Source organism: Polypterus senegalus, chromosome 5, assembly GCF_016835505.1.
Source record: "Polypterus senegalus isolate Bchr_013 chromosome 5, ASM1683550v1, whole genome shotgun sequence".
Lineage (NCBI taxonomy): Eukaryota > Metazoa > Chordata > Cladistia > Polypteriformes > Polypteridae > Polypterus > Polypterus senegalus.
In genome coordinates this window covers 127,742,456-127,763,558 of record NC_053158.1, presented here as the reverse complement: position 1 = coordinate 127,763,558, position 21,103 = coordinate 127,742,456, and the positions used below count along the sequence as shown (strand labels likewise).

General features: G+C 37.2%; 1 protein-coding gene and 2 long non-coding RNA genes across 3 annotated transcripts in view; 1 reads left to right on the top strand and 2 right to left on the bottom strand.

The window, feature by feature from the left end:
• Window positions 1–2,200: 2,200 nt before the first annotated feature.
• LOC120529901 (protein FAM217A-like) overlaps window positions 2,201–21,103 on the top strand; it is a 32,436-nt gene continuing 13,533 nt past the window's right edge. Inside the window, exons 1-2 of the mRNA XM_039754113.1 lie at window positions 2,201–2,255; window positions 11,521–11,592. Of these exons, the coding sequence (XP_039610047.1) occupies window positions 2,247–2,255; window positions 11,521–11,592 (81 nt within the window). The 5' untranslated portion in view covers window positions 2,201–2,246. The remainder of the gene's footprint in view (window positions 2,256–11,520; window positions 11,593–21,103) is intronic.
• Window positions 13,044–14,280, bottom strand: LOC120530002. Its single transcript, XR_005633864.1, has 3 exons — window positions 14,167–14,280; window positions 13,394–13,494; window positions 13,044–13,135 (listed from the first exon to the last, which is right to left on the bottom strand). It is a non-coding gene; the product is annotated as an uncharacterized LOC120530002 (long non-coding RNA).
• LOC120530001 lies at window positions 15,171–15,784 on the bottom strand. The gene is made up of 4 exons (XR_005633863.1): window positions 15,755–15,784; window positions 15,585–15,653; window positions 15,306–15,356; window positions 15,171–15,221 (listed from the first exon to the last, which is right to left on the bottom strand). It is a non-coding gene; the product is annotated as an uncharacterized LOC120530001 (long non-coding RNA).

Genomic DNA, 21,103 nt, shown 5'->3' with positions numbered 1-21,103 from the left:
TCAAATAAAGTAAATTTTTTGTCCATCATGTGCTCAAGGAATGCTGCCACCTGGTGTACTGGGGAGTACATGGCCTCAAGAGACAGTCATTCTCTGTCCTACTATTGTATGTCCCCAGCCAGGAGTCGTACACGCAACCAAACCAGCTGTGTCTCGCCTGTCCATCCAAAGCCTTCCCAAATGGCCATCTGTCCAGGTAAGAGACCACCCATGCTTCTGGTTGGGATTCCAGTCCCTTCATGTTGGCATCTAAAGTTTTCATTTCATTATTAGTTTCCTTCTCCCGACACTACAAGCATATCATGCTATATCTTGGAATACCATTATTGGATGTTCCATACCATTACCATTATTTTCAGTCATTTTGCCTTTTAGTGGCAAAGCATATGTGATATGTTTTAGTGGTTTCAGTGCATTACAGAGGCAAAATGAATATGGGTGTTAAATGCATTATAGTGAGAAAACTGTGAAAAGTTTGGAAAAAATGAAAACTGTATTGAGAAATGTGTGTACCCATTATAAAAAAAATGTTTTCAGTTATTTAACAAACATTTCCCAACACCCAGTGCACAAGTTATTGTCATTGCGGGGGCCTTTCCCAACCAATGTACTTAGATTCCTGTAGCACAGTGAGCGCTACCTCAATGCACTTTGTACTGTCTCTTTTTTTTAGTGTTTCATTTTTTAACTTTTATATTTTTAGCCTTATGGCTTCAAGCCAAGTGCTTTAATTACATGGTAGTGATAATAAACAAAAGAGAATACAATGTGAGATGGGTGGACTGTTTAAAAAACAAGTAAAGAAACAATGCACTGTGCATTTGCAATAAATCCCCCATGTGCCACAGTGTAGCTTGTTTATCTTTAACAATGTTAACAATTTTTAAATGTTAATAAATGCAGGGTTACAAGGAGTGGAGCCTACGGAGACAGCATTGAATGCAAGGCAGGAAGTAGCCCTGGATGAGTTGCTAGTCTATTGCAGGGAACACACCTTTTCAGGATGTGAATGGAAATAAGTGGACATGGCAATAGCATGTAAGCTCCCCACTGACAGTGACCAAGATAGTAATTGATCACAAGTCTGGAGCTGTAAGGCAGAGGCGCTAACTACTACACCACTGTGCCACCCATTATGTGGGCATGCAGTACAATGTATTGTGGACTTTAACTACAAGGTTGCCAATTCAATTTCTGCATCTGATTTGCTGTGTAATCATGAATAATTCAGTTAGCCCACTACTGCTCCAAATCTAATGTATCACGATATTGTTCAACCACATTGGCTAATAACATTATCACAATAATGTTCCTATGTTGACATTAATTAGTGGGTTTTTTTTTCTTAGATATATGAAAAGAGATAATAATTAACTAAAATTTCATGCTGACTTAAGGCATGGGTGACTGTTGCCATGGACCAGTAACTTAAAACTAAAACATCAAGGGAAAAGTCCATGCCTGACTTTTAACAAAAAGAACTCCAAGCTTGAGAAAAGAGAACTTATTTTCTCTGAATACAGCCTGTTTCAATCCATTAAGGATGAAGCAACCAATAAGCTCAATCCAGTCACACTAAAAGCTTTTGCATGCCTGTGGGGAGTCCTGCTTTTGGAAGCAGACACATTACCTGAAATAATAGGAGATAAAAGGTGGCAAAGTAATCCGAGTACCTTGTGAAGCAGTTTGTTACTTGGAGACAGCAGATAGCTTATGGCGAGTTTACTCTCGCCTTGTAACCGGTCAGTTACACAACAGAAGTTTATTAACAAGGCCTTCCATGAGGGCCTCCTTTCATTTGACATTTTTTTACCATGAGAAGGAGCAATGCTGTTTTGACTAGATCTGATTTTTCAGATTTTAGCAGAGGAAGGCGATCTATGGAGGTAGGTTTAATAATTATTTCTAATAGTCAAATAACTAAATATTACACATGAGGAAATACATTCTCCTTTACTGCTGCCAAAAAAAAGAAAGACCTTAATCTTTTTTAATGCTCTCTTTTTTTGCATATTATTTTGTCAAGCGTAATGTAGCAGTCACATGCTAAAAAAATCTTCTTTTGTCTTTACCTTTCAGTGGCAGCATGAAGAGATGAAAGAAGTAAAGTGTATTCCTGTTTGTGAGTTAAATATAAAAAGTAAATATCAGCAGAGTTGGATTATTGAATGAATCCAAGTTTTTTGTAAAGCCAAGTTTATCTTACTTCCATTATCTTCATCATTGCAGGAGCATCAGCAGGGAAAATGAGCCAGGTAAGCAGGCACATTTGTAACACATTAAGTGAGCCTTAGTTGTTCCAAGTAACAGATGGTTTATTAGATGATGTGGAAATAGTTTACTTTTTAAAAGAGATTACTCAGAGGAAATCATCTCCTTCAACAGAATCATGTAATCTCCAGAAAGTCATTAGAAGAGTCAGTGTTGTACTCACTCCATATCTGCATTGTGTCATGTAGTGCCTATCAGTGAGCATCAATGATAATGACTGAGTAAAGTGAGCGATCAGTTAGATTATCACACTGCTGCCTCACGTGGGTTTGAATCTCAGTTGCTGTGTGGCACTTAAACATGTCCTTGCAGTGTCTGTTGGGTTTTTCTCCAGGTACATTGATTTGACTCTCATATCCCAAAGATGTGCATGATAGACTAACAGGTAAGAAGTCAGTGAGTGTAACGTGAAAGTGTGCCCTACCAGAAAGGAAATGGCACCACCCTGAGCTGAATCAAATAGAGTCCAAAATGAATGAATTATGGATTGTTAGCTAGTAAATATAGTAAATTAATCTTCAATAATTTTATGTACAGTAAATGGAACAGTACTTGTGGAAAAGCAGCCATTGTTGCCTCTTTCTGTCTTCACAGCTGTGATAATATTGTACATGTCAAACTGATCGAATGTTTTGTTAAGTGCTATATGGGAGCATTTTGTTCATTAAGGTCACTTTTTTCGGTAGAACTTATTTTATTACTTTCATTAATAAACCTTTACAAACATTTACAATGGAAAAGTTTAAACTTTAGATTAGGTACTGCAAAAAGATGTATAACCAATAAAATAAAGTAGTTGCAAACATGCATTTTATAGTGTCTCTTCTTCTTCTTCTTCTTATATGCCTTCTTCAATTTGATTTGAAGGATAGCAATGACGGCTTTTCACTACTCCTTATTTTCAGCCTTTTTTTAACTTCTCCCATTCTTTTGATGCTGGCCATTTTTTATATCATCACCCTTTGTTCCTTTTTGCTTTCCTTTGTCTCTATAGTTTTATCTGTTCTAGCTTCTTTCACCAATTGTGCATTTTCCCATTTGACCCATTCAACATATTTTCCATGAATGTCATCTTTCTTCTCCTCATTTCTGCCACCATACACTTTCCACTATACCAGTCTTTTGCATTACTTCTTCATTTGACACCTTCTATCTCAAGCTAATAATAAGCTTGTCATCTTCTTAATACTTGCTCTCATATGTCCATGTATTGCCACTATAACCCAATATTTTAATTTTCTCAGTAATTTCTTTTTAAGGTCGATGCTTAGATTTTTTCTTACAAATTATTTGAAGTTCCAGAAGCTTTCTTTTGCCTTTCCTTTTCTTCTTTTTTATCTCCTCAAGCAATCCCTTTGCTCTGTAATCCAGCCTCCATGGTATTTATATTCCTTTACCAGCTCTAATTGTTGACCGTCCACTTTTATATTTATTTATGATGTGCCCGCCTTACTAGCTACAATTTCTTTAGTCTTTTTTGCATTTATTTCCATCCCATACTGCTTGTATACTTCATAGATCCTTCCTACCATCTTCTGCAAATCCTCCACTCTTGATGCCAATATTACAGTATCATCTGCATAATGTACGTTTGCAATCTTCTCCATTATCCTTACCCCCATCTTCCTTTTAATGTGTCTTTTTTTAGGAATTCACTATATACAGTATGTTAAATAGTACTAGTAATAGTAGGCATTCTTGTCTGACTCCTCTCTTAATAGCCACTTTGTTTGTTTCTCCTGGCTCAGACCTCATCTTTGCTTTCTTTTTCCAGTACGAAATGAGTATAATTTGTTTATACCTATTTTGCCCAGTATTTCAAATAGTTTCTCATGTTTCACACGTTTTAACATAAGCGATGAAGCACATATATGGATTTTTCTTCTTCTTCTATCAGTCTTTACACTATCATCTTCACCATATATACCCCATCCCGTATTCCTTTCCCTTCTCTGAAACCTAGATTCATTTTTCCAGACATTACTCAATTATTGGCGTTATTCTTGTGTTTACTACTTGCAGCTGCATCTTCAAAGCTTGTGGTATCAACCTAATTGTTCTACAATCATTCATCACATTTCATTGCCCTCATTGTCTTAGGTGTTGGCATGCAGATAGTCTTTAAAAAGTTTTCTGGAATTGTTCTTTTCCATATATTTCAGTTATCAGCCTCATCAAACATCTCACTCCCCTTCCCCTATTACTTGTAGAAATTCTGTAGATCCCATCTTCACTTGTTATTTTATTCTTCCTCAGATTTCTGATTGATCTCTTTACTTCCTCCTCAGTTATTCTCTTCACATTTTCCTCCACAAAAAAGTGGGGCAGTTCTTGTCTTTCATCTTTATTCAACTCTTTCTCAATATATTCTCCCTATCTGTTCATCATATGCCATCAGTGTACCATTCTTCTTCTTTAGTCTTTCTTCTCTATATTTTCTTGACTTCATCTCCTTCTGTTTTCTACAGTATAAAAGGTTGAACATTGATTTCTCCATCTCACTTTTCTTTCTAAAGAAATTCTTCTTAGTTTTTCCTTTCTGTATTTGTTTTTTCAACTCATTATACTTCTGTTTATACTCTTCTCCTTCCATATTCCCTACATTCCTTCTTTGCATCATCTTTTCCAGTATTTCTACTGTCATCCACTTTTGCTTCCATTCTTGCTCCTTTCCCCCTCATAATTCCTGCACTGCTTCAAGTATACTTTCATTTATACCCTTTCATATTTCTTCTATTTGTTCTTTCATTTCCTTACTTTCCATCTTAAGGTGTACCTTGAACTATGGATCATTAATCAATGTTTGTTATGGGTCGTCACATGACTGTGTAGTAACACTTTCTGTTCCAACAGCCCATATTCAGCTCTACTGCTGGCACAAATGCTGTCCAGCAGCCATTCTCCACCACTACCAGCAGGTCACTGGAGACTGATAAACTGAGAGATTGTGGTGTGTATGCGTCCATACCGTGGACGAGATATCACACAGATAATAGTACAGGGATTAAATGGGACTGGATCTACAGGTCTAGCAGCATGAATATTTCATTCAAATCTTGATCAATTTCAGGGGTCCTGTGGCCTACATTAGCCCCTGCAGGAGTCTGGTCTTGGTTGTATACTAAAAACAGTTTCAGCAGTCATAGCTAACTAGTCGGTGCCTCATCACATATTCACTGTTACAGCATAAATCTCTATCATTTTTTATCAGTTTAATGTGCTTCTCATGACATCATTTTAATGTGGTTTGATAAATCTCAAACCAGAAAATATCACAAGGGTGACACGAGCTACAGAGTGGAGCTTCTGGTTCAACACTGACAATTCAGCACAATGTCAGTTAGATCTGGTTTCAAATTAGACATTCACTGAATTATTCATCAAGATTTATTTTATCACCTGTATAAAATACAAATAATGAATACATATTTGCTAGTAACAATTTATCTGCATGACTCAACTTTTTACACAGTTTATTGATTTGTTAGATTAAAATTGGTATGTTGAACTATCTGCAGATTTATTTAGAAAAATATGCTATTAATGGTGGAGCTCTTTTGAAAAATGTTATTTCAAAAAATATTAAGATAAAGAAAAAAAAACTGAATTGATTAATTATTTTTACCATTTTATTCCTTATCCGTCATGAGCTAAGTGACAAAGTTAAGCGGCCATTTATACTATCCTTTCAAAAATCAACACATCCTCTAGGGGGCGCCCATTCTAAAGATTTTTTTTTCTCCACTTTACTAAAGCTTAACACTAAGCATTTACACTGGCACTTCAAGAGTCTATTCCCAGCTTTGAATGATAACTATTGCTTTATTAAAAATATGTTTGCTTTCCACTTTTCTCTTTAAGTAATACTAGAGGGCTTTGCCCCCTGCTCACTTCGCTCCCCAACCTCTAAAGCCCCCGCTATCCCCGGGCGTGCTGTGTGGGACATTAAAGTGTCTCCGAGAAAATCATGTCTCATCTAATTCCAAGCCTTTCAAGATTTTTTTTTTTTATAATAGAGGGATTTATTTAAGAAATATGCCTAAATGGAAGGAAACATTCACTGTTTCTAATTTATGGCAATTGTTATTTGTGTATGTATGGTTCTTACAACCTATCATGAACAAATTATTGAACTGCCTTCTGTCCTGTATCTTTAAGCAACTTCAAAGTAACTGCATTAATGTGAAAACGTTCAGGATTCAAATTTGTGAGGAATATCCATCTCTGAGTGAAAAAAGAATCTTAAAGTTCTTCTCTCTTTTCACTCAACCTACAGTACATGTGTGCATTTTTAGTGCTATAAAAACAAAACACAGAAACCATTTTCAAGTAAAACCAGTTTGACAGTGTCTTTAACTTCTGTGAAGCCTAATACTGAAAAACTAGTGAGAGAAAAGCAATGACTCAAACAATTGAATTGTATGAATATACAGTATGTGTATAGTACTGTATTTAACCAATATATACTGCTTGTAATCAGTATGTTTAATTTATATTTCATTATTGTCACCTAACAATTTCCTTGTCATCTGGAAACTAATTAACAACTTGTGCTAATTAATATACGCCTGTTCATCTCAAAATAACAAAAACAATGAAAGGTTTGTAGCATTATGATTTAACATATAAGCTGGTGGGCCACAACTTATATATGGTTGGAAAAGTGGTCCTTGGAGGTAAAAAGGTTGGAAATCACTGCATAAGCTTACTCAGTCTTGAAATTTCTTAATCATCCTTTTGAGGGTTGTTTTAGTGTTCACAAGACCGGATTGTGGTCTGATATAAAACCTGCCCAAAAGTCTTACTTTCAAGTCTCTTACACCATTTCTGGATTTCTCATTCAGCAATATGTAATCAATCTTACAACACATCTTACAGATGTTCTGACTGCATCTGGTGATATCCATGTTTGTCTTCTACTCTCTTTCTGCTGGTACCAAATATTTGTGACTACCATATGGTACTTTTTGGAAAATTCTACCAGTTTCTCTGCATTCTCTCCAATAATACTCTTGATCTTTCTGTTTCTTACCTTGATATTAAAATCTCCATTAATTATCAACTTATCCATAAAGTTTTTATTCTCTCTAATCACTTTCCATAGGTCTTCATAGAAGTAATCCTTCTCCTCTTCCTTTGCTGTTACATTTTGGGGCATACATTTGGGATATCACCATTTCATGAATCTTTCTCTTTAGCTTGATGACTATTACATTTTCTTTGTAGCATGTTAGTAGGCCAAAGACTTCATACTACTTTTTTGATTTAAAATGAAAGTCACTCCTTTCTTACCTTCCTGTCCCCCAGAATAGATTGTCTTGTTTTTATAATCCAGTCTTGGAAATGATGTTATGAATTTTATTTTCTCTTTCTAATGTGTTTCTGCTATCCCCATATTGTCCACTTCTATATTCTCTATGTATATATGATGTAGATAGGTATGTGTATATATATATACACATATATATATATGTGTATGTATATGTAGATATCTATTCTCCGCTGCAAAGCGCGGGTATTCTGCTAGTACTAAATAAATGGAGAGAGACAAAAACCTTTTGTGCTTCAAAAGGTATTGCTTGCAGCTGATTTTCTATTTTACACTATGCAAAAGATCAGCCCTGAATTCAGAAGAAGTAATGCACCTTCTGAGCCTGGTGAGGGATACTATAACAGTCTAAGTTCCAGAAAGCCTGACTGTATACCACTTGATATTTTTATTTGCAGGGAATTACTAGTTTATACAATAGCCCACGCCCTGCGGTGGGCTGGTGCCCTGCCCAGGGTTTGTTTCCTACCATGCACCCTGTGTTGGCTGGGATTGGCTCCAGCAGACCCCCATGACCCTGTGGTTAGGATATAGCGGGTTGGATAATGGATGGATGGATGAATAGCCCATTGGGTCTCAGAAGCAACCAAGCCCTCCACCACATCAAAGTTTGAGTTAAGGAAGGGATATAATGTTTGGTAATTATTAGTTAATAAACCTATCATAAAGTGTTACTGGCATATGAATTACCATTTAATAACATTTATAACTATTTGAATATACATAAACTAAAAATCTGTTAAGCGGTATGCTGTTTGTTAATGAATTATTAGTAAATTTAAAAATAATTATTTATTTATTTAAAAGTAAAATGTTACCCATTTTTCCTTGAACTATGTGACAAATGAAAAATTGAGTTAAGTTATAGTCACCTTCCCTCTAAATAGTGTTATGAAATCCACTCTTTTATGCAGTTTTACTTTCTCTTATCTCATTCACTGTCTTTTTGGTGTGTAATAAGTTCTGCGTGGTCAGATACAATAAATATTTCAATATTTACAGTAGATGACAATTACATTTTAAAATCTTCATGCTATAATGAGGTACATGAATATTTTGACTCACTTTTACTTTCTGCAACCCTAACTTGAGATTGGCAGGAAACATTGAAAGTTGAAGATATTCTTTGACTTTCTCCCAACGTAATTTCATTCCAGGATTAAGAAACAGGGTGATGGATGGCTCTTCCAACCATATTACTGTTTCTATGACTTGGTGGTTTTGTGCTCCTTACTCCAGCTTATGCACCTTTGTTTCCTGGGTTTGGATATAAGTGGTTTCCAAACAGCAGCCCTATCTATAAATTCCAGCTTTGTGAAGTGTACAGCACACAGTTTATGTTGAGACTACATCAAAAAATTGCTGATTCAATTTTGGCGTGATTTTTGAGGCTGTACTTTTAGCAACAATATTGTGAAGTGTCTGTATATCCCAGTCAGTGAGTTTCAACTTGTCACCTCTGTTTGTCTTTGTTATTCTATATGTGGCATTTGTTGCCATTATTTTTGACATGTTTCTTGACACAGTGAGTAATTTTGTACATTTTTTACCAAAGCATATGCAATTTAGGCACAGTTGATAACGCATATTTAGATCTCTTTTTAGTTCTCTCTTTATATTACATAAAAATATTAATTATCAGATCTGTTGTACAACTGCCAAATATTGCTAATTCACAATCAGTTCATAATGTCTTTGCAGTTAAATATTTTTTCATGATATGTCTCCAATAATTTGGTTAGGTTAGGAAAAAAAAGTTTAGTATTGAGGACAGGGAACAGAAATTGAAGAAGGACAAGGAGACTAAGGGAGAACTTTAGTATTTGAAGAAACCTCCATTCACAGCAGTGAAGCAAGGGGCTATTGGAGGTCTAGAATAAGGACAATTCAACATTACTTACAAGAGGTCAGGTGGAATATATGGAAGTAATGGAGTTATGTATACTTGTGATTAGGATTCTTTGAGCAACAGCGTATGTTCTTCAGTTTGGTATCCTGTTTTAGAGTGCAAAGTCTTTTTGTGACACCACTCCTCCAAATGCATATCTTCTCTTAATTGTGCATATTCTTTTTAATGTGCCCACACAGTGCAATGTCTAACCTCTGCCATGACTTTTGTCTACCTGTTCTAAAACCTGTCAGCCTCTGGGGATATATAGTTCACAGGTGTAATGCACTTGCACCAATATGGTCCACTGTGATGATGCGGGTTCTGCTCCATGCTCCCACTTCCCTTTTGGGAGCCTCTTGAACACGACGTCATTAGTAATGTAACCGGATGAGCTGGACAATGAGGACACCAGTGAAGCAAGGGGAAAGGTGCAAAGTGCAGAAGTGCTTTTATTAACAACAACAAAAAAACAAAATCAGTGTCCAAAACAGTGCTGTTATTCAAAATGGTCAAATAAATAATCCATAAAAAAGGTAAAATCCAGACGTTTAAAACAAGGCTAATTGAGACTAAAATCCTGTTGCAGACATTGGGATCACTCCAGCCAAACACAGCTCCTTCCCAGTCTCTCCAGCTCACCCAAGGAATGCTCAGCAGGAGAGACTTCAGCCGCCATGGTACTCATACTACCAACCCTGTCTTGGCTGCCTCTGTTGGCATCTGCCAGACCGCTCGGGGTCGGTTGTCCTCCCACCTTCTTTTTCACACTCATAGTTGTCCCTCAGATCCCTAGGGCAAACTCCTCCACAATCACACCCACTCTCCCATTCAGTAGGTGCGATCCTTCCCTTGAGCACCAATTCTTCATGTATATGTGCTTTGGTGTAGCAGTTCCTATACATTTGATTTAAAGCAGTTCTTATCTCTTATCAGAGACAGGAAACATGCAAAGCCAAGTGCCATCCAACACAGCAACATTCCTAAAACTCTACTTACAATACTGTAAATCTTTGACTTTTTTATTTAGAATAATTATTAAAATATTCAAATAATTCTCCACTAAATACAAAAAGCATTTAGAAACAAGGTACACTTTGCTTATAACATAACAGACTGATTTAGAAAAGGAAAAGTGTCGTTTTAAAAGTCCACAAGTTAGTTTACGTCACACTTTTAAACGATGGAGGATAGAGTGTAGAAGATCATGTAGCCAACCAAAGTGTAGGGAAGAGTTTTACAGACAAATTTCCATTGTAAAATGTATTGCTAAGAACTAAGATCTTTAGGAGTCAGAGAAGAAAAGAAAAAATGTAAAATAACAAGGGAAAAAAGAGTAAGTGACATTCCAGAGATTTTTATGTAGAGTGGGGTTGCAGGTACAAAAACATGGAGGAGAGAGAGGTTTTAGAACACTGTAAAAAAAAATGGAATGTGCAATTATACCTCAGTGAAAGGTATCATTTTAAGAACTTTCAAACCCATTGGACAAGCAAACCTCAAAGGAGGCAGTGCCAGCAATAGATAAGTGAAGTTCTAAGTCCCCGAGCCAGAAATTCTGACAATGTTCAACCCATTCTCAGCAACCCTTGTAGAATGACCAGGCTCCATGTTCCAGGTAGTTAAACTTCTGATTAAACAGGAATAATTCAGGTATTTACCTTTCAGTGAAACACGGTACCAAAACTTTGTCCTTGCATTTACATATAAGAGGTCTTAAACTTTTCATTGAGTTTGCAGTGTTGATGTACTTGTGGATAGATAAGGTGGAGTGGTATAGAGTCAAGTGTTGTGATCAAGATAAGACTTTGAAACCTACACATGTAAGATCATGTTTTTGTCTGACAGAAGAATAGCTTGAACAGTAAGCTTTTCTTAAAGTATGAGTTTTTATCCATTTACAAACAAAATTTGGCTTTTTAAATTTTTTCTGGTATGGTGATCACTGTCATACACATTCATAGTTGTACTGCATATGTATTAAGATATCATACCATTTTGTTCTCATTTAGAAATGTTTTTCTTCCTACAGGAAACTTACAGGATATTGGTTGATCAGCTAAAAGAACTCAGCCTGCCAAAAACAATTTGCAGAAGGCCAAAGGTAATCATTGTATGACTGAAGTGTAAACTGTACAGCTTAATTGATATTATCAGAAAAAATAATGTGTACTGCATAGTAAATAACACGTACAAAAGATCACAGATCCCAAATGTTTTTCTTCATGCAAAATTAACATTCAGTTCTTTTTTTTATTGTGATGTTTATTCAAAATGAACTCCCAGAACAAGATTATACCAGGATTGTGATATCTGCAGGGTGGTCCAGATATAATTGACTTATTAAGTTTATTACATAGAAAATCACCCAAAAAATTCTGGACCATCGAGAAGTGTGCAAAATGACGACATAAACAATTGTCTTTGTGCTGAACTGGAATAGTCCCCCCATAAATCAAAGTCACCCAGACAATCTGGATCTGCATAATTAGATGTGGACCACCCTGTACAACATAATTGCATGATTTTCTAATTATTAGTTAATATTTTGGTCTTACTGTTGTGACCAGCAAATGTATCTACCCATCACAGTGTTAAGAATGTTTTAATATCTTCATGCTAAACAAATTAACATTCCTGAACACAACTCTGGCTTAAGTGAGTTTTTAAAGTTTCATTTTTTGTCATGGTATGGTCCGAGGGTGACTTTGTTCTCATTTATACACAGACATTAACAACATGTCCCAAAATCCTCTACTCGGTCTATCAGGATTGACTGTAGCGGTGGTTTAATACTTCTGTAACCCAAGACAATAAGACAGAGCACCAGAACAGACAGGAGAAAAAGGTTGCCATATATTCACCTGTTATACAGTAGACATAAGGAAAAGCAAAATGTGTGAACACCATCCATCCATTTTCCAACCCGCTGAATCCGAACACACCCACTGCGCAGAGACACGTTGAAGCGACGTCTTTTCTACGTCATTTTTGCACGTACCATTTTGGTCCTCTGAAGGTGCAGATAGTGACGCCAGATGACGTCTTTTTTTCGACGTCTTCAGAACGTCAAGTATTGACGTCCCCAGGACCTCCAGATAAGGGCTAATTCTAGTCGAAATGAGGTCGTTGTGAGGTCCAAATGTGGACGTTTGGATTAGAATTACCATAGCATGTTATGCTAATTCTAATAAAAATATTATCTCGACATAAAATTTAAACATATTTAAACTGTTTTTACAGGTCTACTGTTTCTATTCTCTGTACACTATAGTTCCATTTCAGAAGGTGGAGGACCTGTTTACTGTACCAGTTTATTTTCCTGTAGCTTCATTTGACTCAGCAGCTGATTTGAACTGGAAATGCTTTACACTTTTGTATGCATTTTGCATACATTTCCAGTCATCATATTCTTATTCAAATAAGAAAAAAAATCACAATTCACTCATCACACATTTCTTTCCATTTTTATTAATTCCATCCACCATATTGAATACAAAAAATTAAAAAGTTAATCAGTCATGATCGATGAGAGATGAGTGTGTCTACTCGACCTCCACATCTTTGTGGTGCATGCTTTAAATGCTCTGAAGCACACATCCTTATAAAGCCCTCTGTGGCTGCCGGGTCAAATTTCATGACTCCATCTGCACGAGTAGAAAAAGACAAGTGATTAGAATTATGAAGGTAATCTGCAGTCATACACCAAGTCCCCATATTTGAAAGCAAAACTTGGTTGCCTATGCATCCACTACCAATACTGGATTATTACAAAACCATGTCTGCAACTGTTAAAGATAGTCACAGCTAGTAGACATTAGGCTGAAATCAAGTTATAAATCAAATTATTACAGGTTGGCAAGGGGTAATGTTCTTGCCTTAGTCAACATGAAATATGGGCTTACCTTGTATTGCTCTATAAACCTTTGTGTTCTCCAAAGGTTTCTTGCCCTTTTTCCCCTTCCCCTTCATATTAAACCTCGCCATCAGGGCATTACTGAAGAGCCTAAAAAAAAAGACATTTATAAATCAATGTGAGTGATATACATAGGAACAACATCAATGTAGTATAAAGGCTTTATGACGTGTGATCAGTGTACCCTAGGTTGGCCCCCTCTTTTCAGAACAGCTGGTGCTGGTCTATAAGACCACAATGCATTATGAATTTATAATTTCACTTAATTTTTATCTATTATGACATACTCAGACATTGTTTTATGCAAACAGAAATTAATGTTATAATGGGAGTCAATGGTGCAAAAAATGTCTGCAGGGTAAAAGATGGAACTTTTTCTTCTACAGTATATTATAGTCCTATTATTAGATCCAAGATTCAAAATTTCATAAAAAACTGAAATGCAAAAAATTTATCAAGGGCAAAAGGGTTAAGCAAGAAAAAAGGCAAATGAAAACATGTAGGCTGGTCCACACCCAGAATAAAAAAGTTCAAGCAGAGCACCCACCCACCCACAATTCATACTGTATGTAGAAACATACGGTCAAGGACTTTGTGGACACAGTCCTTGGTGTTCTTCCTCCAATACGTGTAATTTGCAGCACCTGTTGGAATAAGTCCATTATAAAGTTGACTGACACTCCTCAGAGGAACTGAACAGTGCTGCACTGTATTGTATTGTGTTATGCAAGACTCCATTATTTTCAGACTTGTAAAACCTACCAGGGTATCAAAAGCTTGCGCATCACAGAGGCGTTGCTCCTCTGCCTCAAAATCCACCATAGTCTCCATCCTCAAAATGTGCACGGCTGAAGAGGCAGGTTCTGCTTTTTTGTACTGATCGCAGGTCAAACAGCAGGGTTAAGACCTTTTCTGAAACACTGAAATACATTTGTTGATTACTATGATTACCTTAGAATAGCAAGGCTAGCTAGCTGGTTTAAAATTATTTTTGTAATCAGTTTCAGTGTTTATCAATACAGTAGATAGTGTTGGAGAAAGAAAAAAGTTCAAACAAATGTTATAATATAACATGATTGAAACTACCCTACAATTGATGGTAGAAAAACAAGCCACTGCTATAACTGAAAAGCAGTTTGTGTAGACCGAGAGAACAGTAGACAAAGAGAGAAAGTTGTAGTATTAAGTCTCTCTCTCGCTCATCTCACACTGCCAATAGATCAAATACTTACCATCCGTAGGCAATGGGAATGTCCATTTTAGATCTGTCACTGCATCTGCACCACAGAAAGTTTAATTTAGAAATTACCAAATGACAAACTTTAACAGATTCGGGCAGGATTAAAAGAGAAATAATCTTAAATAACGTAATTAAAACAATTACAGGTTCATCAGTACGACTAACTGAATTGCAAAGTGTTTTGATGAAATTGCGGCCTTTGGACAACTCACCATGCCTTGGCCCGTCATAGGGGGGGCTGGTAAGATCACTGTGCCGGGATCTTTCATCACATCTGTAGGCATCAGTACGGTGTGACCCGTCATGCCTGTCCGTGTGCCTCGAACCACCGTGCCGTGACCTGGACCTGTGTCTGGATCCTCTGCTGGACCTACCTCTGGACATAGTACCATTTAAATTTATTTTAAATCACTTGGACATAATACCATAACACGGAAACAGACTAACACCTACTGGTTGGCGAACAATATGTGCTGGAGACCAACCAGTAGAAGCTAGCCAATACTATGCCTTATCCTGTATCTTTACCTAGAGCGATAGCCATCCATGGGACAACCTCCTGCTGCATGTCGAGATCCTGAAAAACCACAAAGAATGTTCTTACACAAAGATGATAAAATAAAAAAGTGACTGTTTAAAGTGAGATGAGATGAATTCTCACTAGGTGTCGACAGATCTCCACACCGAGGTGCTGTGCTTGCAGTTTGAGGGCCTGAAAAAGACAGAATATTCAAAGGTGCAAAATTATTGAAAGGAAACAAAAAGATGACCTTTAGCTGTGATGGACACTTGGGCTGAATCCCATTTTTACCCTTAAGCCCTCTTTTTGTCCCTTCCCCTTTATGCTCAATTCAGAAGCAGTGAGAAATTCACCATCTTGAATGGACTTTTAACTTTGTTCAATGGGATGGTTGATGCGAGGGGAGAAGTAAATACTCACAAGGAGTGGACATTTCACTGCCCTGAGAACTGTCCGCACGCTCCACAGACCTGGCTTCATCTTCAGAGGCTGAAACACATGAATCAGTGTGAATTGTGTGTATACACAAGACAGTACCATGCTTCATAAGTTGTCATTATTCCCACATGCATTGAGATTCAAGTTGGTACCTTGAATGGACCACAGCTTTTTTGGTGCAGTAGGGTATTTGGGCAGCTTAACACCTATACAGAGGTAATACAGTGAAAATAAGCATATGCATCTCAAAAAAAAATGGAATAACCTTATTAAAAAAAAGTTATTAATCTTGAAACAAAGTGACAAAGTCATTATAGAAAACCATTACCCCTGATGTACTCTTCATCTGAATCTGTCAATTCTGCAAAAAAATGTTGATACACATTTAAGTCAAAAATTTGAGGCCCAATGTGTCAGATTACAAATGTCATCTATCAATACATGCAAGAAACATCTGCCTGTGTGCGAGTGTCTCTGTGTGTTTTCCATGCATAATTCTCAAACCATCCATCTGACTGACCTCAAAATTGATATACATCTTGTTACTTGAGAGTGAGAAACATACCATTTCTTACAAAGCCCTCTGGAGTTCCTTTTTTAGTGCGGTTCCTCGTCAATTTAAATGGCACCTCATCATCGTTGTCGTCCTCTGCCTGACTGGTCAGGTTGTAATTGTCACATTCACGATGACTGGCTACAATTCAACATTAAAAAAAAATATATATATATATATATAAACAATATTTTGACTTGGATATATATTTAAGTCTCAATTAACAAACATAAGAGTAGAAGACGAAACAAAAAATAAGTAACACACAATATCCTAACACAAATAAACAGCTCACACTTACAAATACATGGATAAACATATAATTAACTCAACTGACCGAACGTTCCTTCCGCTTGTTGCAAGACAAACTGAGCAGAGCCCAGTGAACAAAGAAAACTTGTGATTCGCGCCGAATGCCTTGGGGTGTTGCCTCGGTCAATCAGAGTGGCGTTGGTATATGATGACGCGCTGCCTCGGCCAATCAGAGTGGCGTTTACTGGTTGAGCTATGATGACGTGCTGCTTCGGCCAATCAGAGTGAATCAAAACAGTGAGTACAGTAATCTCTCGCTATATCACGCTTCGACTTTCGCGGCTTCACTCTATCGCAGATTTTAAATGTAAGCATATATAAATATAGGCCTATATCACGGATTTTTCACTGGTTCGCGGATTTCTGCCGACACTGGGTCTTTTAATTTATGGTACATGCTTCCTCAGTTTGTTTGCCCATTTGATTTCATACAAGGGACGCTATTGGCGGATGGGTTAGAAGCTACCCAATCAGAGCATATATTACCTAAAACTCCTCAATGATATAAGATGCATCCCGCGTGGTGCTTAATAGTTTGCTTGTCTCTGCCTCTATCTCACCCTCTCTGACATTCTCTGTGCCTGACGGAGGGGGTGTGAGCAGAGGGGCTGTTTGCCTATTCGATACGAACGCTCCTCTAATAAATGCAGCTTTATCGCGGTGCTTTTGGCATATTTAAAAGCACAAAAGCACACGTGTTGATTTTTTGATTGTTTGCTTTTCTTTGCGAGCTCTCTCTCACTCTGAAATGCTCTGCTCCTGATGCGGGCACTCTTTTGAAGAGAGATATATTTGCATTCTTTTAATTGTGAGAAAGAAGATATCTGTCTTGTCGAGCACAGTTTAAACTTTTGACTAAAGGGTGTTATTTTATGTCTAGAGGACTCTAGCGTGGGAGAGTTTATAAGGGCTTAAAATATATAAAAATAACCATACAACCATATGGTTTCTACTTCTAGGATTTTCATCCATCGCGGGGGGTTCTGGAACGCCCGTGATCGAGGAGGGATTACTTTAAGATTTTCTGCTGTGCTGACCAAATTATCAATGCCATCTCGAATCATCGGCCATTTTAACTATGGCCAATGTTTCGCTAATGTAAGCTAACAAAGAGGCAATGCAAAATGGCCACTAAAGCTAAACAGCTAACACTTTCGCAAACAGATCATAAGTCTCAATTAACAAACATAGTAGAAGACAAAACAAAAAATAAGTAACACCCTAACACAAATAAACAACTCACACTTACAAATACATGAATAAACATACAATTAACTCACCTGGCCGAGCGTTTCTTCCGCTTCTTGCAAGACAAACTGAGCAGAGCCAATGCCGTCTCAAAAAACAAGGCCCGCTCATGCGTTACTTATTGGTCCGGTGACGTCACAATCGAGGTGCTATGTTTACAAACAGTGCCAGCTGAACTTTCCGTCTAAGATCGTCGTTGAAGTTGTAAAGAAAGTTAATGGCGTTTTAGTTTTTGATATAAAGTTATTGCAGTCGTAAAGGTTATAAGTTCAGATGTTCGCGTGCAGTGCAAGGTAATATTTTGATGTGTTTTGTTTATTTTAATGGAGAACAACTGCACCGCGTGCCGGGTAACATCGATAATGCTGCAAATGGAGGTTAGGGCAGGTAAAATCACTTATATTTGTTGCTGGTTATGTAGGGTTTAAAATGGTTACAGGCGCAGTTCAGTCACTTCAGTGTGACATGTGCAGAAATGAGCTAGTCATGGATAAGTCTTAGAATTTTCACAGGAATATAATTACCTGCTTGACTCAGACAGGGGTGGTCTGAAATGGCCCTCAGATTTGTTGGTTGAATGTGTTACACAAATGTTTTTGATTTTCCAGTCAATTGTTACTAATGCTGAATATGAGTCAATTTTTTTATTGTTAAAAAATCAAAAATCTGCATTAATCTCAATGTTTAACGAACGCCTGAACAGATGTGGACTGCAAGTTGGTAATTGTGGTTCTGGGAAGAGTATCTGTGACTTACTGAAGTTGTCCATGTCTACAGTGGCCAACATCTGTTTAAATAAGCATTGCAAGCGTACTTTAGATAAACGTGGTACTTTTAAGGAAAAAGCTAACCTCAAACGTAAACTGGCTACATTGACAAAAAAGAGGTAACTTAATAAGCCAGTTATTTTGATATAACGTTCTGCTTTCGTACAGATTAATATCAGCACATTTGTTAATGTTACTTATTTTATGATGGTATGAACAAAATCATCGTTTATCATTAGTCATTTCAAAATAATGGCTGTTTGTATTTTATTTGGTGTTGCTTGTTATTTTTTAGATTTAACTGCATTAACAAAGTGTTAAATGTAGCTTTTCTTGTGATTATTAGCGGGTAAATCTGCATTATTTTTCACGTTACTTCTGTATAATCCAGGAATATGTGATTTCCTGAGATGCATGTAAATATTCATTTTTCATATGGTGCCAACCACTCGTCGCTGTGATTTTCTATTTTTTTTTCTTACTTTATCATAGTCATTTTCATATATGAACATTCAGTATTGCATTGTTTTATTCAATACAGTATTCAGTGTTACTCTTGGGTTAATCTCATGTTTAAGGCATTAATTGCATTAATGTTGAGTTGCTGATACCTATATAATGGTCGCTGTTAAGTATGTCAAATATGTGATTTAAACGTTATGTGTGACGTTTTATATAAAAATAAATGAAATGCATAACGCAACTGTCTTGCCTTTGTTATTTCACGCATTGCATTAATCAATTTTACATGGGAATAATTTATTTACACGCGTACAACGCGACAGGTTCTCTATAAGCGTCTGTTGCTGCTGTAGCACCTCGAATGTGACGTCACCACAGGCATGAGCGGGCCTTGTTTTTTGAGACGGCATTGGCAGAGCCGATCGAGTGAACAAAGTGATTCGCGCCGAATGCCTTGGGGTGTTGCCTCGGCCAATCAGAGTGGCGTTGGAATATGATGACGCGCTGCCTCAGCAAATCAGTGGCATTGACTGGATGAAATCATGCCCACCATAATTTTTTTTATTAATTAACTAGATATTTGTCATAAATGTAAAAAAAATGTAAAAAAAAAAAATTACCTTTTTTTTTAATGAAAAAACTTAATTTAATTCATTAAATTTCCTGCACCTGTGTTAGACGTCCCCATGACGTCCAAAAAAGTTACGTCCGATTTTTAACGTCTTATCGACGTCTAAGTGGGGTCATAGATCGACGTCCAAATAGCAGACATAGTTTGCACGTCGTGTAGAAGTCGAGAATTGGTCTTGGACCGACGGACGCAATATAGACATGATCTGCACGTCCATACGGCGTCTAATGTTTAGTGGGCAGGGGTCTGCTGGAGCCAATCCCTGCCAACACAGGGCAGGAACCAATCCTGGGCAGGGTGCCAACCCACCGCAGGACACACACAAACACACCCACACACCAAGCACCCACTACGGGCAATTTAGAATCGCCAATCCACCTAACAGGCATGTCTTTGGACTGTGGAAGGAAACCCACGCAGACACGGGGAGAACATGCAAACTTCACTTAGGGAAGACCCAGGAAGCGAACCCGGGTCGGTCTCCTAACTGCGAGGCAGCAGCGCTACCACTGCACCACTGTGGTGAACACCATCAAACATTGTATTGCTAGATATTTAATGTTTCCAGGTGGCCCAGTTCTTGTTTTTTTCAAGTGTCAGTAGGAAGTCAAAGAATTCTTAGATTGACTTTTCCTTCTTCCTTTCTCTTCTCTCTCTGATCAGCTTTTTTACTGATTTTATAAAGCTAATATGGGTATGCTGTGGTCATTCTGTTTCCAAGACAATTACATTTCTTCCATCCATCCATCTATTATCCAACCCGCTATATCCTAACTACAGGGTCACGGGGGTCCGCTGGAGCCAATCCCAGCCAACACAGGGCACAAGGCAGGAAACAAACCCTGGGCAGGGCGCCGGCCCACCGTAATTACATTTCTTTTAATTCTGAAAAGATTATTTAGAGCTCACACACTTCTGCCATGAGAGTCAGAAGGCTATAGTGAGATGTGCTTGTGTAACTAGGAACACTCTTATACAACCATCCAAAGTTCACACAATTAAAATCATGTTTCTAAATTCAGCTCCTTCAGCTCACATTTCTGACATTATAGCCTCAACAGCACAGCATGCATTTATATCTTAGACATAGCTTATGAAAACATATACTCAGTTTTGCATTATAGATAGCAAAATAAACTTACACAGCCAAAAAATATAACAGAGCAGCACTTGGTACTTTAATTATCAGATCATTTTTAAGCAAACACCAAAACATAAGTGGACAAAATACATTTTCAGTAGTCAAGTAACACACCAAGCTGTTGACAACTGTGTAAAGGTTCGCCTTTTAAAACATTACAAGAAAATACCTTTTCTTTCTAGTAAGATCCTGCTCATTCCTTCAACAAAAGGCTTCTAGAATTCTATAGTTCCAAGTTTCACTCAATTTGAGTGGTTTATGTTTAAATGAACTCACATTCAACCACAGAAACACACATAGACATCGCTAACAAAGTCAGCCAAATTTTGTTAAGACATGCCTAAAATATCTAAATTCATTAAAAACTTAAAGTTGAAAGTTTCACCC